Genomic DNA, 18,739 nt, shown 5'->3' with positions numbered 1-18,739 from the left:
CGATACTAACTAAATTCACGTCAACTTACCGATGTAACGCTCGGCCTTTACCAACGCTCGGGTTCTACCAACACATAGGTTTCAATGTTGAGGTTTTACCAATGCCTCGGCGCAACGCGCCGGGAGAAAATCTAGTTCTAATTATAAAATACGTGCGAACCATTGTCCGTGTTATATATGGACGGCCATCATGGACTGATGGTTGTTTGGCAACTAAGAAGACGATTGTTTTCACTTTTAAGGCGGAGGCCTGTCATGTCAAATCAAATGCAGGTTGGATGGTTGTTCGGTTTGCACGGCTTACATCATAGCTGCCAGCAGATAGTGATGCATTAGGACCGAACTGAATCGGACGAGATCTTGTCCGTATTCCTCCGTTAAGCTTTTGTCGGATAGACAGAACTCTACCGACCGAAAATTTGTGTCCGTGTTCGTACATTAAGGAATTATGTTTGTCCATGTCCATTTTTGTCCGTTCGTTAATATTGTAAATGGACGCTAAGAAACAAAATGACACTAACCAACCCTAATGGACACTAACGGACAGACGAACACACGGACATTAATGCACTAACAGACACTAATGAAAATTAATGGTATAAACATACATAAACGACACTAATGAACGTTATCGGACGTTACTGGACGTTCACGGACACTATTGAACGAACATAGTCTCTGTCCATGTCTGTCTGCTAACATATAATGCATTTTTGTAAATCTACTCAAAACTGCTACATATTATTTCCTTCTTAACGAAACCAGTCTTACATAAATAGGTAATTTATTTTTGTTCCCTTCCAAAAAAGAGTCTTCAAATCAAAAAACTAAAGTATGGTTATTGGCAAAGGTAATAAAGATCACAATTCATCTTTTAATTTACAATATGCAAACAATGATAATTTAAAGTGCATGTAACATATCAAACAACTTTATCATAAGCTAGTTCACACACTTTTTAAGTTATGTGAAACTTGTGGGAGTAACTTTATATATACATTTAGGAATATTACTACCCATTATAATACTCAAATTGATTGGTAGCTGTATTAACTTGAACAATGATCGGTCGTATATATAAAAAGAATATTCATTAATGGGTGGCATTCTATTAAGAAAGACAAAACCTTTGGAGCATTCTTATACGTTCTATCTTCAAATTTAAAATTAAATTAGAAATAAATGTATTTTTTCTTTTTCTTTTTTAATTAAATAATACTTTTTTATATCTTTATCATTATATTTTTTTCTCTTCTCTAATCACAACCACTTTAAAAAATATTAAAAAAAATTATAAGATGCTACATAAATTTTTCAAATATACAAAAAAATCACAACCATTATCACAACATTTGCTTGGAGAAATGGTTGTGATTAGAGAAGACCTTATAAAAATTTATAAGGTGCTTCATGAATTTTTCACAACCACCGTCACCTCCCCCACTCAGAGCAACCTAAATCAATTCCAATATCGTAAAAATCCCACTTATATAATATGGTGAATAGGTTAAGAATGCCCTTAAACACCTGAGTTTGAGATGAAGTGAAGGTCTTTATTTCAAGTCCCACATACAACTAATATTAAAAGAAATTCGACATTCAAAAAATATATATGTAGAAAGAATAGTTATAATTCTTACTTTTTATCTAAGACGAAATAATGTGACACAATGAAACACAAATACGTGACTTCCACTCACTTTTTCTAGGATCAAAACATACTGTTTTTCTAAGTCACCCATAAACCAAGTTAATTTTATTAATCTTTGTATGATTTGTTTCTGTCGGTGTGTTTTCAAGATTGTTTTTATTCCATATAATTTTTTTTATCATAACACGCTTATTTATCATTAAAATCAAAACGATTACAATAAAGTGGCAAGCAAACGGGCAACAAGCTGCGCCGCAACCCCCTTTTGAATAGTAAAACCAATTCTACTAAAAACAAAGCGTTGGGTCGTTGGAGACGACAAAGTACCATGAACGACACGCTGAACCCTGTTTAGAAAATTCACGGCCTCCGGGGCCAGAAACCCAAATGTATCAAAAGCAAAAGGGAGAAACACATGTTGATTTTCTAAACAGGCTTTCTCGTGTTTGGCAACTTTGCCCGATTCGGCCTTCAACGCAGCCTGACCCACAACAAATCCGCGGTCCCTGAGCCCGACAAAAGGAGACACTCCTGTAAGGTCCACACAAGCGTGTTTCCCCCCTGCCCACCCAAACACAAGAATATCAGCTGGTCGTAACGTGGACCTCCTTTCGAGCGGATCTGTAAGAAAGTTAACTGGGGCCTCCTTTTTTGCAGAAATCCCTGCCCTTTTAAGAACATCGCACAGGACATCCCTAACCAAATCATGCATATATTTAAAACCGGGTAATTCTTTGCAATGCACCACATGGTCTCCAAAGGAATCCAAACAGACTTTGCGGCAAACTGGGCAAGGCTCATCAATCGGAAACATATGGATCAATAACCGGTACTTAAGGATAGCCCGGTACTCCAACTGTAACACCCCGACCGATGGCGGATTATACATCGGGGCGCTACGAATTATTTCATTACTCGTGACACTATTTGGGTGTCAATATTTAATAAATACATTTCATTGCGCATGCGCATAACACACCATAAAGTAACATAAATCACATATCATAACTCATAATATTCAAATACATAAATTTGTCTTGTTATATTTTAAACTAGGTCCAAAGTAAAAGAAAACATCCTACGTGTCCCCGAGTTTCCAAAAGCAGCTACAGCAAACCTGAACATGTGTTAAAATAAAACGTCAACACTTGCGTGTCGGTGAGAAATCAAGTTTAATGGATATAAATAGATAATAACAAAGCACTGCGCGCAACATGTGTATAACTGGTGTTCAACATAGTGTGTAAACAGATTTTGATCAAGCCTAAATAGATCATAGCTCATAGTTCATAGCGTGCTCCAAATCGAGCAAAAACAAATAATCATTCGTGTATGTGCAAACAAACAAAGAAAATCGTAACAATAGGTCTCCCGTGTTTATCTAATGGATCCATGAAAACTTCGGAATAGGCCGATCAAAGCGGTTAATGATCAACACATACAAATATACAACACTAGTAAACGTCCATAACACATGGGTTTTGCGCTCATAATTTCATAAACAAGTTTAAGACTCAAGTTGTACGAACACATGAACATCCCAAAACGTTAAAAATAAAAGGGGATTAGGTACGAGATTACTCACCTGTAAAAGGTGCGTTGAAAGATAATGCAAGAACCAACTTTTAAACAAGCGAAAGTTAACCTATAAATAAGAGGTTATTGGTTTAACGATTGGTTTTTATGTCTTGAATATATGTAAGTCACTTAAACAAAATTAAAAAAAATTATATATTATTTATTTACCGAGATTTCTGGGCAGAAAAGAAGAGAAGACGGATTGCAAAGAGGGGAGTTGGAGGCGTCGCTGAGGATCTTCGGCTGAGGGTAAGGGAGAAAGATTTTTGGGGAGTGTTTAAGTGTTTGAGTGTAGTGTTTAATTATCCAAGAAATTAGTTTTATTTATAGGAAAACCCTAGGGAACACATCCCTTGAATTGGGGAAAAAGATCTTATCAAATCAAAGCAAAAGATATCAAAAGCAAGAGATATGGTGGCAGCTGCAGGGGATGGGGAAGGCTGACAGGTTACTGTTCATGGCATGGGAGGGGTCAGTCAAAGTACTGTTCAAGACCTGGAAAAGAAGATTTTAAAAGATTATGCCAGTTACTTTTTCTAACAACCAAGAGGGTTGGTAAGCAAGCTGCGCCGAAAGTGACTTTTCGGACAGATGTCAGATCTGGCCTACTGTGCCCATACCTTGGCAGGTACAGCACAGAAGATAAGATATTTCAAAAGCATACAGGCTGGCTTAAACTGGAGAAAAGACTTAATTGTCTAGCGCGAGAAGGCTTGAGTGCGCGAGGGCGAAGGCAGACAGAACAATCCTTAGCGCGCCGCGGGAAGAACTACAATCCTTAGCGCGCCGCGGGAAGAACTACAATCCTTAGCGCGCCGCGGGAAGAACTACAATCTTTTGCGCGCCGCGGGAACAGTTCGCCTCGCGTATCGCAGGAACAACTAGTCTTCACGCAGGCTTCCTTGTAAGGAGTCTGGCGCGTGGAGCTGCGCAGACATCCTTAGGCGGGAAGAACCAAAGGACAAGCAAAGAGTTAAAGAGAAAAAGGGGCGGGACGGCGGAAAGGAATTATATTATTATTATCATTATTATTATTAGTAATATATATATATATATATGATAAATTTATAAAGATTATAATCAAATTTTAAATCTTAAAAGCGGATCCGAAAACGGGTACCTGGGTCGGGTCGGATTTGGGCAGTTGTCACAGTCTCCCCTACTTTAAGAAATTTCGTCCCGAAATTTATCTCGAAGTAGGATGCGCAGAGAAAAGGTGCGGGTATTTGATCTTCATTTGATCTTCCCTTTCCCAAGTGAACTCGGCTCCGCGCTTGGACTCTCAGTGAACTTTGACAATAGGGATGCGACTGCGCTTGGTTTGCTTCACCTCGCGATCCATAATCTCAACAGGCTTCTCAACGAAATGCATAGACTCATCAACTTGAACTTCATCAAGTGGTATGTGGAGGTTCTCGTCAGCTAAACATTTCTTGAGATTGGATACATGGAACGTTGGATGCACATTGCTGAGCGCGGGCGGCAGGTCCAGTTTGTAGGCAACCTTTCCCACTCTCGCAAGAATCTTGAACGGACCAACATAACGAGGTGCAAGCTTACCTTTCTTCCCAAAGCGGACAACACCCTTCCAGGGCGACACTTTGAGGAGAACAAGATCACCAACTAGAAATTCGAGAGGCTTCCGCCTGCGATCTGCGTAACTATTCTGTCGGCTTCTGGCAGTCAGCAGATGATCACGGATCTTGGCGATTTTATCGGTTGTCTCTTGAACTAGTTCGGGTCCTGTGATTTGAACTTCACCCACTTCGATCCAACAAATCGGTGAGCGGCACTTTCGACCGTAAAGTGCTTCAAATGGGGCCATACCGATGCTGGAATGATAGCTGTTATTATAAGAGAACTCGATCAGAGGTAGGTGTGAATCCCAATTACCTCCAAAATCAAGAACACAAGATCGAAGCATATCCTCAAGGGTTTGGATGGTTCGCTCAGACTGTCCGTCAGTCTGAGGATGATATGCAGTACTCATGTCCAAACGAGTTCCTAACGCAGATTGGAGAGATTTCCAAAAGCGAGATATAAAACGGCCATCGCGATCGGATATGATGCTCAAGGGAGTACCATGACGGCAGACAATTTCTTTGACATATAGATGCGCAAGTTGTTCAACACGGTAGGTTTCACGAATGGGCAGAAAGTGGACAGACTTGGTCAATCGATCCACTATTACCCAAATGCTATCATGTTTGCTTGCGGTCGAGGGTAACTTAGTGATAAAGTCCATTGCTATACTTTCCCATTTCCACGTAGGAATTTCTGGTTGTTCGAGCAAACCAGATGGGCGTTGATGTTCAGCTTTTACCTTAGAACAAGTTAGGCATTTAGCTACGAACACAGCAATATCCTTTTTCATACCGGGCCACCAATAAGTAAGGCGCAAATCTTTGTACATTTTGTCAGCGCCAGGATGAATGGAATATCGAGTTTTGTGCGCTTCACTCAGTATGTCAGCGCGAAGAATCTCATCATTGGGAATCCAGATGCGATTGAGATAACTGAGAGTTCCATTCAGGTTAGGGACTAGATGCGCTTCCGCACCACACGCTAACTCGGCGCGTAGGTTGCCTTTGCTGATCGATGCGCGATGCGCGTCGCGAATGCGCGATTCAAGATTGCTTTGGATCGGCGCGAAGTGAAGCTGCTGCGCGGCAAAATACAGTTGAGTTGACTGGGTTTGCGGCTGAGCGCATCGGCTACCACATTAGCCTTTCCAGGGTGATATCGGATCTCACAATCGTAATCGCTGATGAGTTCGTTCCATCGGCGTTGTCTCATGTTAAGTTCCTTTTGATCAAAAATGTGCTGAAGGCTTTTATGGTCGGTGTAAATGATGCACTTAGTACCATAGATGTAGTGTCTCCAGATTTTTAAGGCAAATACAACTGCGCCAAGCTCGAGGTCGTGAGTCATATAATTCTTTTCATGAATTTTGAGTTGCCTTGACGCGTAAGCGATAACCTTGCCTCGTTGCATAAGTACACAACCGAGACCTTGGTTGGAGGCATCACAATAAACGACAAGGTCGTCAGTACCCTCTGGTAACGTTAGAACAGGAGCTTCGCACAACTTTCGCTTGAGCGTTTGAAAGGCTTCTTCTTGCTTCGAGCCCCAAATATACGGTTTGCCTTTGTGCGTTAATGCTGTTAAAGGCAAGGCGATTTTTGAGAAGTTCGAAATGAATCGCCGGTAGTAACCAGCTAAGCCCAAAAAGGAACGGATTTCGGTAGGAGTGGTCGGTGTAATCCAGTTCTTGATTGCTTCAATTTTGGATGGGTCGACATGAATACCCATCTTGTTTACAACATGACCAAGAAACTGTACTTCGTCAGACCAAAACTCACACTTAGAGAGTTTGGCATAGAGTTGTTCGGTTCGGAGCTTTTGCAACACCAACAGAAGATGTTGTTCATGCTCGGCCTTGGTTTTGGAATATACCAGAACGTCATCGATAAACACGATCACGAATTGGTCCAAGAAAGGCCTACACACCCGGTTCATTAGATCCATGAAGACAGCGGATGCGTTGGTTAAACCGAAGGGCATGACCAAGAATTCAAAATGACCGTAGCGGGTTCGAAAGGCAGTTTTGGGAATATCTTCTTCGCGGATACGCAACTGGTGATAGCCAGAACGGAGATCGATTTTGGAGAAACAAGAGGCACCTTGGAGTTGGTCAAAGAGGTCGTCAATACGCGGTAAGGGGTACCGGTTCTTAATGGTGAGCTTGTTCAGCTCGCGGTAATCGATACACATGCGAAACGAACCGTCTTTCTTTTTAACGAACAAAACCGGAGCACCCCACGGCGAAGAGCTAGGGCGAATGAATCCTTTATCGGTCAACTCTTGAAGTTGACTTGCTAATTCTTGCATTTCAGCGGGTGCAAGTCGATAAGGAGATTTGGCTACGGGGGATGCACCAGGAACAAGATCAACACGAAACTCGACTTCCCGAGCGGGAGGTAAACCAGAAAGATCTTCGGGAAAGACTTCAGGAAAGTCACGCACGATGGGGATTTCATGAAGTTTCTTATTTCCTTCATCGGGTTTGACCACATGAGCTAAGAACGCGACACATTTCTTTCGTAAAAGTCTTCGGGTTTCAGCGCATGACATAAGTTTAAGACCGTTAGATGGTTTCTCGCCGTAGATAAGAAGATCTTGACCATTTTCCCGAGGAATGCGAATCAATTTCTTGGCGCAGATTACTTCGGCGCGATTTTGCGAGAGCCAGTCCATACCAATAATAACATCAAAACTTCCAAGAGGCATGGGAATGAGGTCGATTAGAAAATCGTGTTCATTAAGGTTAAGCGTGCAATCTTTGATCACGGAGTTTATTATAATTGTTTCACCGTTAGCCATTTCAACTGTAAAGTTTCCGTTTAAGTTTATTCGCGGTCGCGCAAGTTTTTGTTCAAATGCGCGAGAAATAAAACTCCTATCGGCGCCAGTATCAAAAAGTATAGATGCATATTGTCCGTTAAGTAAAAATGTACCATTAACCACGTCATTATTCGCTTGCGCTTGGTGCGCGGTTATATTAAAAGCTCGTCCGCGCGCCACTTGGTTTGAAATTTGGTTAACCGGATTAGCTTGCGTAATTTGTACTTGCAGTCTCGGGCACGCGTTCCGGAAATGACTGGGGTCACCGCAGTTATAGCACGACCTGGGTCGTGGATTATGGTATGTTGATTGTGGGTTTTGCGGGTAGGTTGGTGGTGTTTGCGCGATTGGGTTGGCGGGAAGGACTCTACAGTACTCAGCAGTGTGACCAATACGGCCACATCGGTTGCATTGTCGACACGGGGCTTGAGTTGGGTGATGAAGTTTACAGGTTGGGCAAAAGGGTTGGTTTCCTGTGTAAGGTTTCTTAGTTGACGGGGCAGGGAGCGCGGAATTGGTTAAGGCATAGTTATGGACTACAGGGGGTGTTGGGTAGGTTGACAGTGGGTTAGGAGCGTGTACTGGAGGTTGGTAGGCGGGTTGCTGGACAATGAGCGGGTTGGTAAGCGCGTAGGCTTGATGATTGGGTTTGTGCCTGCGTTTGAGGTTGTTACGGTTTGAGGGTTCTGGCTTGGTTTCTGTTGGTTCTGGGACAGTCTTGGTGAGTTTGGTCTCTCGGCTCCCCGCAGGAACAGGGTTCCTGCCCTGACATGGTTGTCGCTGAGCACAGCGGCCAACTCGATGGCGTCAGAGAGGGTTACAGGGTTCCTGGCCCATACAGAATCTTGAATTTCCATGGGGAGACCCCCAAGAAACTTTTCGATGGCGCGGCGGGAAGGGGTAACTAGGTGCGGGACAAGCAAACTTAGTTCGTGAAAGCGCGTAGCGTACTCGCGCGCTTCGCCACTGTACTGTTTCAAGTTCCAAAATTCCTCCTCAAGGCGCTTTACTTCGTTGGGAGGGCAGAATTCTCGAGTCAAAAGATCCTTGAATTCCTCCCAGAGCATGCTAGAAGCAGCCTCTGCGCCACGCGCGTGAGCTACTCCGTTCCACCATGTAAGCGCCCTTGATTCCAGGACACTTGAAGCGTATAAGGTTCGTCGGTCTGGAGGGCAATGGGTATGGAGGAAGGTGTTCTCAATTTTCTCGAGCCATTGGAGCATTACGGTGGCTCCTTCGAGCCCTGTGAATTTCGGAGGGTTACCTGCATTAAAGGACTTAATATTGTATCCGGAGGGGTTGGTATTATTTTGATTTAAGGCTTGGGCTATTGCGGCGGCCATTTCCTGGGAACGACGCTGCATACGTCTGCGCGAGGCTTCTCTCCTCTGATGACGGCGAGCTGATAGCGGAGGCATTCTATAAAAGTTTTAGTTTTTGTTAATATCTTGGTATGGGAAATCGTTTTAGCGCAAAGTATATCATTGTAAAGCTTGTTTCGCGGAGTTAAATGCTATCAAATTTTGAAGTAAAATATGAATTTAAATGCAAACTTAATACAGGTAATGAATTCGAATTGAAAATCGACAATTCATGCATCACCATGGCTTTTCAAATCTTCAATTTAAAATATACGAGTAAATGAGTATTGGAGGTTGACAATTCATGTATCACCATGACTTTTCAAATCTTCAATTTAAAATATACGAGTAAATAAGTATTGGAGGTTGACAATTCATGTATCACCATTACTTTTCAAATCTTCAATTTTAGAACATAAAGTTAATGGGGATTGAAAATCAACTATTCATGTATCACCATGACTTTTCGGATTTTCAATGTTAAGTCCCAACAACAAACGAATATGTAAGTAAAGAAACGAATTGAAATTTAACAATAAAAATCGAAAGATCGCGGATAAAACATGAAATCATGTGCTGCGTATGCGCAAGCATATTTTATAAATATCGAGTAATTAACAATTAGCGCGCAATCATGAGATTTTTCTCATGCGCGAGAAGGGACTCTTAGGTATTCTAGGTCGTTACGTCTAACCACCTAATCCTAAGGTCACGGAGCTCTGATACCAATCTGTAACACCCCGACCGATGGCGGATTATACATCGGGGCGCTACGAATTGTTTCATTACTCGTGACACTATTTGGGTGTCAATATTTAATAAATACATTTCATTGCGCATGCGCATAACACACCATAAAGTAACATAAATCACATATCATAACTCATAATATTCAAATACATAAATTTGTCTTGTTATATTTTAAACTAGGTCCAAAGTAAAAGAAAACATCCTACGTGTCCCCGAGTTTCCAAAAGCAGCTACAGCAAACCTGAACATGTGTTAAAATAAAACGTCAACACTTGCGTGTCGGTGAGAAATCAAGTTTAATGGATATAAATAGATAATAACAAAGCACTGCGCGCAACATGTGTATAACTGGTGTTCAACATAGTGTGTAAACAGATTTTGATCAAGCCTAAATAGATCATAGCTCATAGTTCATAGCGTGCTCCAAATCGAGCAAAAACAAATAATCATTCGTGTATGTGCAAACAAACAAAGAAAATCGTAACAATAGGTCTCCCGTGTTTATCTAATGGATCTATGAAAACTTCGGAATAGGCCGATCAAAGCGGTTAATGATCAACACATACAAATATACAACACTAGTAAACGTCCATAACACATGGGTTTTGCGCTCATAATTTCATAAACAAGTTTAAGACTCAAGTTGTACGAACACATGAACATCCCAAAACGTTAAAAATAAAAGGGGATTAGGTACGAGATTACTCACCTGTAAAAGGTGCGTTGAAAGATAATGCAAGAACCAACTTTTAAACAAGCGAAAGTTAACCTATAAATAAGAGGTTATTGGTTTAACGATTGGTTTTTATGTCTTGAATATATGTAAGTCACTTAAACAAAATTAAAAAAAATTATATATTATTTATTTACCGAGATTTCTGGGCAGAAAAGAAGAGAAGACGGATTGCAAAGAGGGGAGTTGGAGGCGTCGCTGAGGATCTTCGGCTGAGGGTAAGGGAGAAAGATTTTTGGGGAGTGTTTAAGTGTTTGAGTGTAGTGTTTAATTATCCAAGAAATTAGTTTTATTTATAGGAAAACCCTAGTGAACACATCCCTTGAATTGGGGAAAAAGATCTTATCAAATCAAAGCAAAAGATATCAAAAGCAAGAGATATGGTGGCAGCTGCAGGGGATGGGGAAGGCTGACAGGTTACTGTTCATGGCATGGGAGGGGTCAGTCAAAGTACTGTTCAAGACCTGGAAAAGAAGATTTTAAAAGATTATGCCAGTTACTTTTTCTAACAACCAAGAGGGTTGGTAAGCAAGCTGCGCCGAAAGTGACTTTTCGGACAGATGTCAGATCTGGCCTACTGTGCCCATACCTTGGCAGGTACAGCACAGAAGATAAGATATTTCAAAAGCCTACAGGCTGGCTTAAACTGGAGAAAAGACTTAATTGTCTAGCGCGAGAAGGCTTGAGTGCGCGAGGGCGAAGGCAGACAGAACAATCCTTAGCGCGCTGCGGGAAGAACTACAATCCTTAGCGCGCCGCGGGAAGAACTACAATCCTTAGCGCCGCGGGAAGAACTACAATCTTTTGCGCGCCGCGGGAACAGTTCGCCTCGCGTATCGCAGGAACAGCTGGTCTTCACGCAGGCTTCCTTGTAAGGAGTCTGGCGCGTGGAGCTGCGCAGACATCCTTAGGCGGGAAGAACCAAAGGACAAGCAAAGAGTTAAAGAGAAAAAGGGGCGGGACGGCGGAAAGGAATTATTATTATTATCATTATTATTATTAGTAATATATATATATATATATATATATGATAAATTTATAAAGATTATAATCAAATTTTAAATCTTAAAAGCGGATCCGAAAACGGGTACCTGGGTCGGGTCGGATTTGGGCAGTTGTCACACCAACCCCAACATGTGTTGGCCTAATCCTTCCATATAATTTATTTTGCAAATATGTAATAATGATTTAAAACTTTAAAAAAGAAAAGAGCACTTGCATTATATCAAATAAAGTACTCGTCATAAGCTAATTTACCCTTTAATTTACAAATTTTAAATTATTAATAATAAAAAACAACCAAACGATTTACAATGAAATAGCAGGTAAGCGGGCAACAAGCTGCGCCGCAACCCCCTTTTGGATAGCAAACCCAACCATACTAAAAACAAAGTTCTAATTCTTACGGGTCGATAAATTGCTATGCATGACTTTCTGAACTCTATTTAAAAGGTCCACGGCATTTGGAGCTAAGTAACCAAAAGTGTCGAAGGCAAATGGGATAAACACGTGTTGATTCTCCAAACAAGCTTTCTCGTGTTTAACAACCTTGCCCGATGCCGCCTTCAAAGCTGCCTGACAGGCTATAAACCCATTGTCCCTTAGCCCAACAAGGGGGGACACTCCTGTGAGATCCACACAGGCGTGTTTCCCCCCTACCCACCCAAAAACAAGAATATCGGCCGGTCGTAACGTAGACCTTCCTTCAAGAGGATCCGTAAGAAAGTTTACGGGAGCCTCCTTTTTAGCTGAAATTCTTGCCCGTTTAAGAACATCGCATAGAACATCCCTCACCAAATCATGTATGTACTTAAACCCAGGAAACTCTTTGCAATGAATTGCGTGCTCGCCAAAAGAATCCAAACAGACCTTGCGGCAAACTGGGCATGCCTCATCTACCGGGAACAAATGAATCATTAGCCGATACTTAAGGATGGTTCGGTACTCCAAAGCCGACATATGTTGGTCCAGTCCTTCAATAGGGATAACACTTAAGAAATCTTGGGCCCGTGGAGCTCGAAGGCACTCAAACACCGCTTTTTGACGAGGAGATAAATCAAACTTCATTTCCGAACTCTGAATGATTCCACTATAAGGGCACCGCCAAAGCATGCTGGGCTTTAGGTGGGGCGGTGCCTTTATTAGAGAAACCGCTAATATCAAAATCAGGAAGTGAAATATGCAACCGATCTATTGCACTCCCATAATCGGAGTCAAACTCATCAATACCACAATCTCGAAGATCGTGGTCTTGCAATTTCCAAGATTGTGCCCTCGAGGCCACAAACGCATATGCAGATACGTCTGAAGCTGAACATAAACCCAAACCTCCAAAACTAGTTGGAAGTGATGCCAACCTCCATTGAAAATCTCCAAAGAAGGGACCACCACAAACCACGATGTCCTCAATCGCCCCCCGAAGGCCATTGTCACAAACAGAAACAGCTTCCCCTACATACTCGGGCTGGCACGTTTTGAGGCCGAACAACAACTTACCTACTTCCATACATGATCGAAGCGAAAGGAGCTCGCATTGAGGGTCCCGCAAACGTGGGAGATGGCTCATCAGTTCTATAGCCCGCGAAGTCCTTTTCACAGCAAGTCCGCTGATGAATTCTGCATCCCAACTAACGGCTCCCCCAAGGAGTTTCACACCTAACATCGGCCTTCCAATCTCATAGGGAAACCCTTTAATTAAGCATGCGAAACTCAAGGGAATAACTTTTATGCATTTAGGAATAGGGATATTGGATTTTTAATAATAATACATTAATACAAACTTTGGCCAATTGGCCGGCATAATCACAACATAAGATATTCTCTATGTTAATCCCAACTTTTATTATATTGGTCTCCACTTAGCTTTTTCCTCACGAAGACTAACCCAGTTAGTTTTTTGACAAAATATGTCACATTTTTAAGTTGACAGGGTAAAAGCTTTTGTTTATTATAAACCAACTTTATCTTTCTCTCAAACTAGGGGTGCAAACGAGCCAAGACGAGCTCAAGCTCGACTCGCTTCCATCTTTATTTCTAAAGCTCGAGCTCGGCGCATGAATGATTTTTCAAACTCGAGGTCAGCTCGTTTACCTTTTATTAATCAATTTTTATATATTTATAATTAAAAGAATATATAAAAATAATATTATACAATATGCATTATTTCTTTATTTTTTTGTTACTATATATATATTATATTATATTAATTAATAATAATAATATAAATTTTAAAACACTCCTTCATATACCTATAATCTGCATGGCGGCGACGGTGATGGCGATGGAGGTGATGATGGCGGTAGTGGTGGTGGTGACGGCGAAGGTGAGGTGGTGGGGGCGGCGGCGGAGGTGCCGCTGGCCACGCTGGTGGTGACGGAGGTGACGATGGGCTTTGAAGTTTATTTATTCTCTTAAATTGGAGAAATGACAGTTTTTCCCTTAAAACTAACTAGGTTAGTCGCTCGGTGAAGGCTAATAAAATGAACGTTGGGATTAACCTAGAGAATTTTTTTAAGTTGGAATTAATACCGGATAAACCAAAGTTAATATTATTAAAATCCAATATGCCTTAAGAATATTACTACCCTAAGTGGTAGGAACTCATGCGTCGTACTCGCACCATAGCTTCTTTAATTATTCTTTACTTCATAATGGCTAAAGTAATATAGTTTCAAGATTCTCTAACGAGCACCTGCTGAAGACACATGAACACTTTTGTGTGTGTGGTGTGTATACATACCATCTTTTCACCAATACCATAACCAAACACTTGCATAATCATCTAACCTAAACTCTGAAATCCAAAAGATGACATCGGCGCAAGACCAAAACCAAGGCAACATCGAGGCCACTAGTGACATGATTTTTCACTCGATTTCTGACTCAGCCAGGAACACCACTGTCACTTCCCAACCGCCATCACCCGTACGAATCCCCAGAGCTCCCAAAACGGTGAGAGAGTCAGATGACTACATGGAATACTATGTTCCGAAGGTTGTCTCCATTGGCCCCTACCATTTTGGGAGGCCAGCACTCAAGCCGGTAGAGAAACTCAAGGCTCATTTCGCAATGAAGTACCTTGATCAGCGGGAAGACCTAATAAGAAGTGCGTGCAATAAGCTTTGTGAACCAAAAATGGTGCAAGAATTAAGAGACTTCTATGAAGAAAACTCGACAATAGATTTTAGCGATATGGACTTCGCTAAGATGATGTTGTTGGATGCTTTTTTTATTTTGTATTATAAAACTTATATATTTAATAGGCCCGAAAATTGTCAAGAGTTAGAAGACAGCCAGATTAAGTTTGCTCATCGTGATTTGCTTTTGTTGGAAAACCAAATTCCGTACAAAGTTCTAATAGAGGTGAAGGGGTCGATGGGCGTTCCTCTTCAAGAATCGCTTGAATCGTTCATCGAAGTCAGTACTTTTGTAACACCTGTGTGGCCGAAAGGAAGGAGGTTTATTAGGAATATTTTTAAGTTCGATGAGTGTGATCATATTCTCCATATTTTACAACGTAGTGTTACCGACAACGTCAAAGTTCCCAGTGATTACGAATTCACTCCAAAAGGCGACTGGTGCACTTTACGTAATGCTGGCGAGCTTGCGAATTCAGGGATTCATTTCAAGCCAAGTGACAGCATGTTGTTGTCTAACGTTAAGTTCTCTAGAGGCTGGTGGAGGTTTTCAGCGAACGTAAAGCTCCCTCGAATAAAAGTGAATGGTTTCACCAAGCATATATTGTTAAACTTGATAGCATATGAAATATCCTTACGTGATAAAAATGCGTGGGTTAAATCGTACGTATGTCTTCTTGATTCTCTAATTGATCACCCTGAGGACGTTAGGATTCTTAGAAAAGCTTGGGTGCTTGAAACCTTTTTAGGCAGCGATGAAGAAGTCGCAAAATTGTTCAACGAAATAGCCACTGTTTAGTTCCGAATAAGCATGCATATTTGGAAGCCAAGCACAAGACACAAATGCATTATGGAAGTCGGAGAAATAGACTTTTCTCCCAACTGAAGAATGAATATTTCAAGAGCCCATGGGCAATTTTTGTACTTCTTGGAGCTTTGTTAGGTCTTGTACTTACCGCTGTTCAAACTTATTCAGGTCTCACTGGTGAATGCGATGATCTCTGCAAGTTTTTGAAGAAGAACCATCACTTATGAGAGTCTTCAACTCTATCGTTCTTATTGTATCTTTTGGTGTGTTTTGATGTGTGGTGTTTGATTTTTATTGTATCTTATTTTGGTGTGTTTTGGTGTGTTGTGTTTGATTTGAGTGTTGCAACTCCAATTAATATGCTTGGTCTTTTTCTTAATTTAGTGTAATCATGATGCTACTATGATTGGTAAAATAATAAAAGTATTTTATTATTCTATGATAATGTTTTAACTAAGCTGCTGTTGGTGAAATTGGTGAAATTGTAAAAGTATGTTATTATTTTCTAGAGATTTGTCTTTATACTAGAACTGCTAACATATAATGCACTTCCTTAATTCTACTCGACAACTACTACATAAGCATATATTTGCTTTTGTGGATGTAGGTCAGTCTAGACCGGGCCATATTAAACCCTCGTGTTTGTTTATCTGCTTTCGTGTTTGTATTCGTTTGTGTGTGAAAATTCGAACAAAGTGAAACTAACCAAGTTTTATTATGAAAAAGAAGAAAAGAAAACTAATAGAACTAGCTCACTTTCGTGTTTTGTGTTCGGTTGGTGTTTTGGGTTCTGCCGGTATATCAATAATGTGACCCGATGGGTATTAGCAAACGTAATAGTTTTTGTTCTCTTCTTGATTGAGAGTCTACAAATCAAAACACTAACTTCTAGAAAAATGGGTATTGGCAAAGTTAATGAAGATTACAAATCACCTTTTGCGACAGATTTGCGAGCAATATTGAGGTCCCAAAAATGTTCGCCGGGACATGATTAAATCCTCAAGTTATTAAATATCAAAACATTTACGAGCTAGAAAACATAGAAGCATATATTGTATGGTATGAGCAAATACATTTGATTAATACATAATGCATATTAGAAAAAAAAAACTAACTCAAACACCTTTTAAACCTACTCATAAATCTATGAAGATTAACTTTTCCAAAAAAATTTCAACAAAAAAGAAAAGAAGAAAAAAAATTACATTTGACAACACTAAAAAGTAGTAAATCTTCAAAACTATGGTGACTATAGAAAAGAGAGAAACATTGGCAATATGGCACAAAATGAAGGGTCGACCTAAGTGACAAAATCCATGACTTAAGTTGAAAATATTGGGCAAGTCAGTGTGACCAACCCATGACACAAGCAAAAACAGAACATGAACAACCTATAAGGGAAAAAAAAATAAAATTAGTACGTCCTGCTTGGCTAAATGATTATGAGACGTATCGGACACCATCCATTGATCAAGCTTCACTCGAGTCCAATCAGCAATCCTTGACAGTATACTCTATTGCAAATTTTATTTCTTACGATAAATTTTCTTATTCGCATAAAGCTTTTTTGACGGCCATTAGTCTAAATGATGAGTGTAACATTTCGGAAGTTTCGTATTTGTATTCATATTCGTTTACCCGACTCGGGAATGCAATTCGGAATTTTCATATTGAAGTATTTAACTTGGTTTAACCTATTTTATATCCTTATAACTTTCAAACTTGTCAAGCAACCCTTAGAAATTCTTAAAATCGCTTAAAATGGCTAAAACGTATTTTCGAAACTTCAGGGGTTAAAACTGTCAAAAATCAAAATCTGGTAGAAATCTGCCTTCAGGGATACGCGATGGGTTTTCCTAAACCCCATAGCGTATCTCTACTAACTTCAGATCAGCAAATTGTTATTTTTGGTTCGTTTCTTGTGAAATCTTTCCTTAAACGACCCTAAATCATGAAAATTAAGCCTCAAGTTATGTCCTCTGATATTATAACCTATCCACATTCAATTTCTTGTTGATCAAACCGAAGTCTCTTGGTTAATTGACCAAATTTTGCTATATTAAACTTATTCAGTTTCCTCAATCGAGCTATTACCTAACAAATTGATTTGGATTGTTATACAATCAAATCATATTCCTAAACCCTAAAATATTCTACAACATAAGCCTCCATCGTCCTCGAGTCGATTCCTTTGGTGTTTTTGGTGTTCTTCATCAAGTTTTCATCTTTTGGGTTGACTTTCAAGTTCCAATACCCTTTAAATCGTGTTTTCTCATAGTTTCATTCATCGTCCGAGTAAGCTGTCTTATGTGATTTCATTTGTTTTCATTCAATTAACAAAAGCCATTAATCAGTTTCTGGGATTGAGGAGTCTCGGTGGTTAATTTGATTCCGGCCTGTTTAAGGGCGTAATAGTCAAATCCTTTGACTATTCAACTTCTCTAATTCTGGTCGAAACTAACTTTCGGGCCAGAAGACTTTTTTGTTCACCATGAAATATTGAGTGTACTGGTTAGAACCCGACTTCCAACTTGGAGTTCGAATTCTGAACAATACCAGCTCGTTTAAATCTTAAAAATCTCATAACTTGAGTTTTGCATATCCATTTAACCTAATTCCAGTTGCATTATTCTTGGTTTTAATTATACTTTATTGCCTCCAAGTTTTAGGTCCATTCATGTTGCCTCAGTTAGCACGTTAAAGTTCAAGTTTCTTGTTTTTCATTCTTATTATCATTAAACCCGCTTAATTAGTAAGGTGCGTAATGAATCCCCTATTTTTCTGCTTTTAAAACCTTTTGGGGACTTATGCATATCTATTCATACTTTACATATTACATACTACACACAACTAGCAAATTGCGAATATTTTGTGTTGATCGATTAAATGATTATTTGTTATTTGCTTACTTGCTTATTTGTTTAATTCTAGCATTCGAAGAGGTCCATCATTGATTTTAGAAACTCATTGATAACGTCTTAGTAGTCAAAACCTGATTCGAATAACAATGGCCAAACGAGACCAATTACTTGAATTTGTTTAATTGCCGATACTCACAATATGGGTTTACTCATTTATACACATTATCATATTATCAAAAACTAGTGATTTTCTTACTCAACCTCATGTTGACAAACCTACATATTTTGTACGCATATTGCAGGTTATCATCTGATTTGAAGTGAAGGAGAAGATCATTTATAAAGGATATTAGGCTACTTAATAAAAGAAAGACAGTGTTTTGAATTATTTACCTTTGTTATTTGTCTTTGAATTAATTTTGTACTTGGACGAAAGATATGCACTTGATTTGGAAAT

General features: G+C 40.0%; 1 protein-coding gene across 1 annotated transcript; it reads left to right on the top strand.

Moving 5' to 3' along the window:
- Nucleotides 1-14,284: 14,284 nt before the first annotated feature.
- Nucleotides 14,285-15,412, top strand: LOC143634199 (UPF0481 protein At3g47200-like). The gene has a single exon (XM_077102353.1). It carries the CDS (start codon nucleotides 14,285-14,287, stop codon nucleotides 15,410-15,412), a length of 1,128 nt encoding a protein of 375 aa, XP_076958468.1.
- Nucleotides 15,413-18,739: the final 3,327 nt, after the last annotated feature.

This window comes from Bidens hawaiensis, unplaced genomic scaffold, assembly GCF_021521415.1.
Source record: "Bidens hawaiensis isolate Kalapana, Puna unplaced genomic scaffold, B.hawaiensis_p1.1 tig00007028_1, whole genome shotgun sequence".
In the NCBI taxonomy this organism is placed as follows: Eukaryota; Viridiplantae; Streptophyta; class Magnoliopsida; order Asterales; family Asteraceae; genus Bidens; species Bidens hawaiensis.
Note: the sequence above shows the minus strand (reverse complement) of the source record. Positions and strands in the feature narration are given on the sequence as shown.

Bases quoted from the DNA above. Each gene is read 5' to 3' on its own strand.
- LOC143634199 (XM_077102353.1), top strand. From the start codon at position 14,285: ATGACATCGGCGCAAGACCAAAACCAAGGCAACATCGAGGCCACTAGT.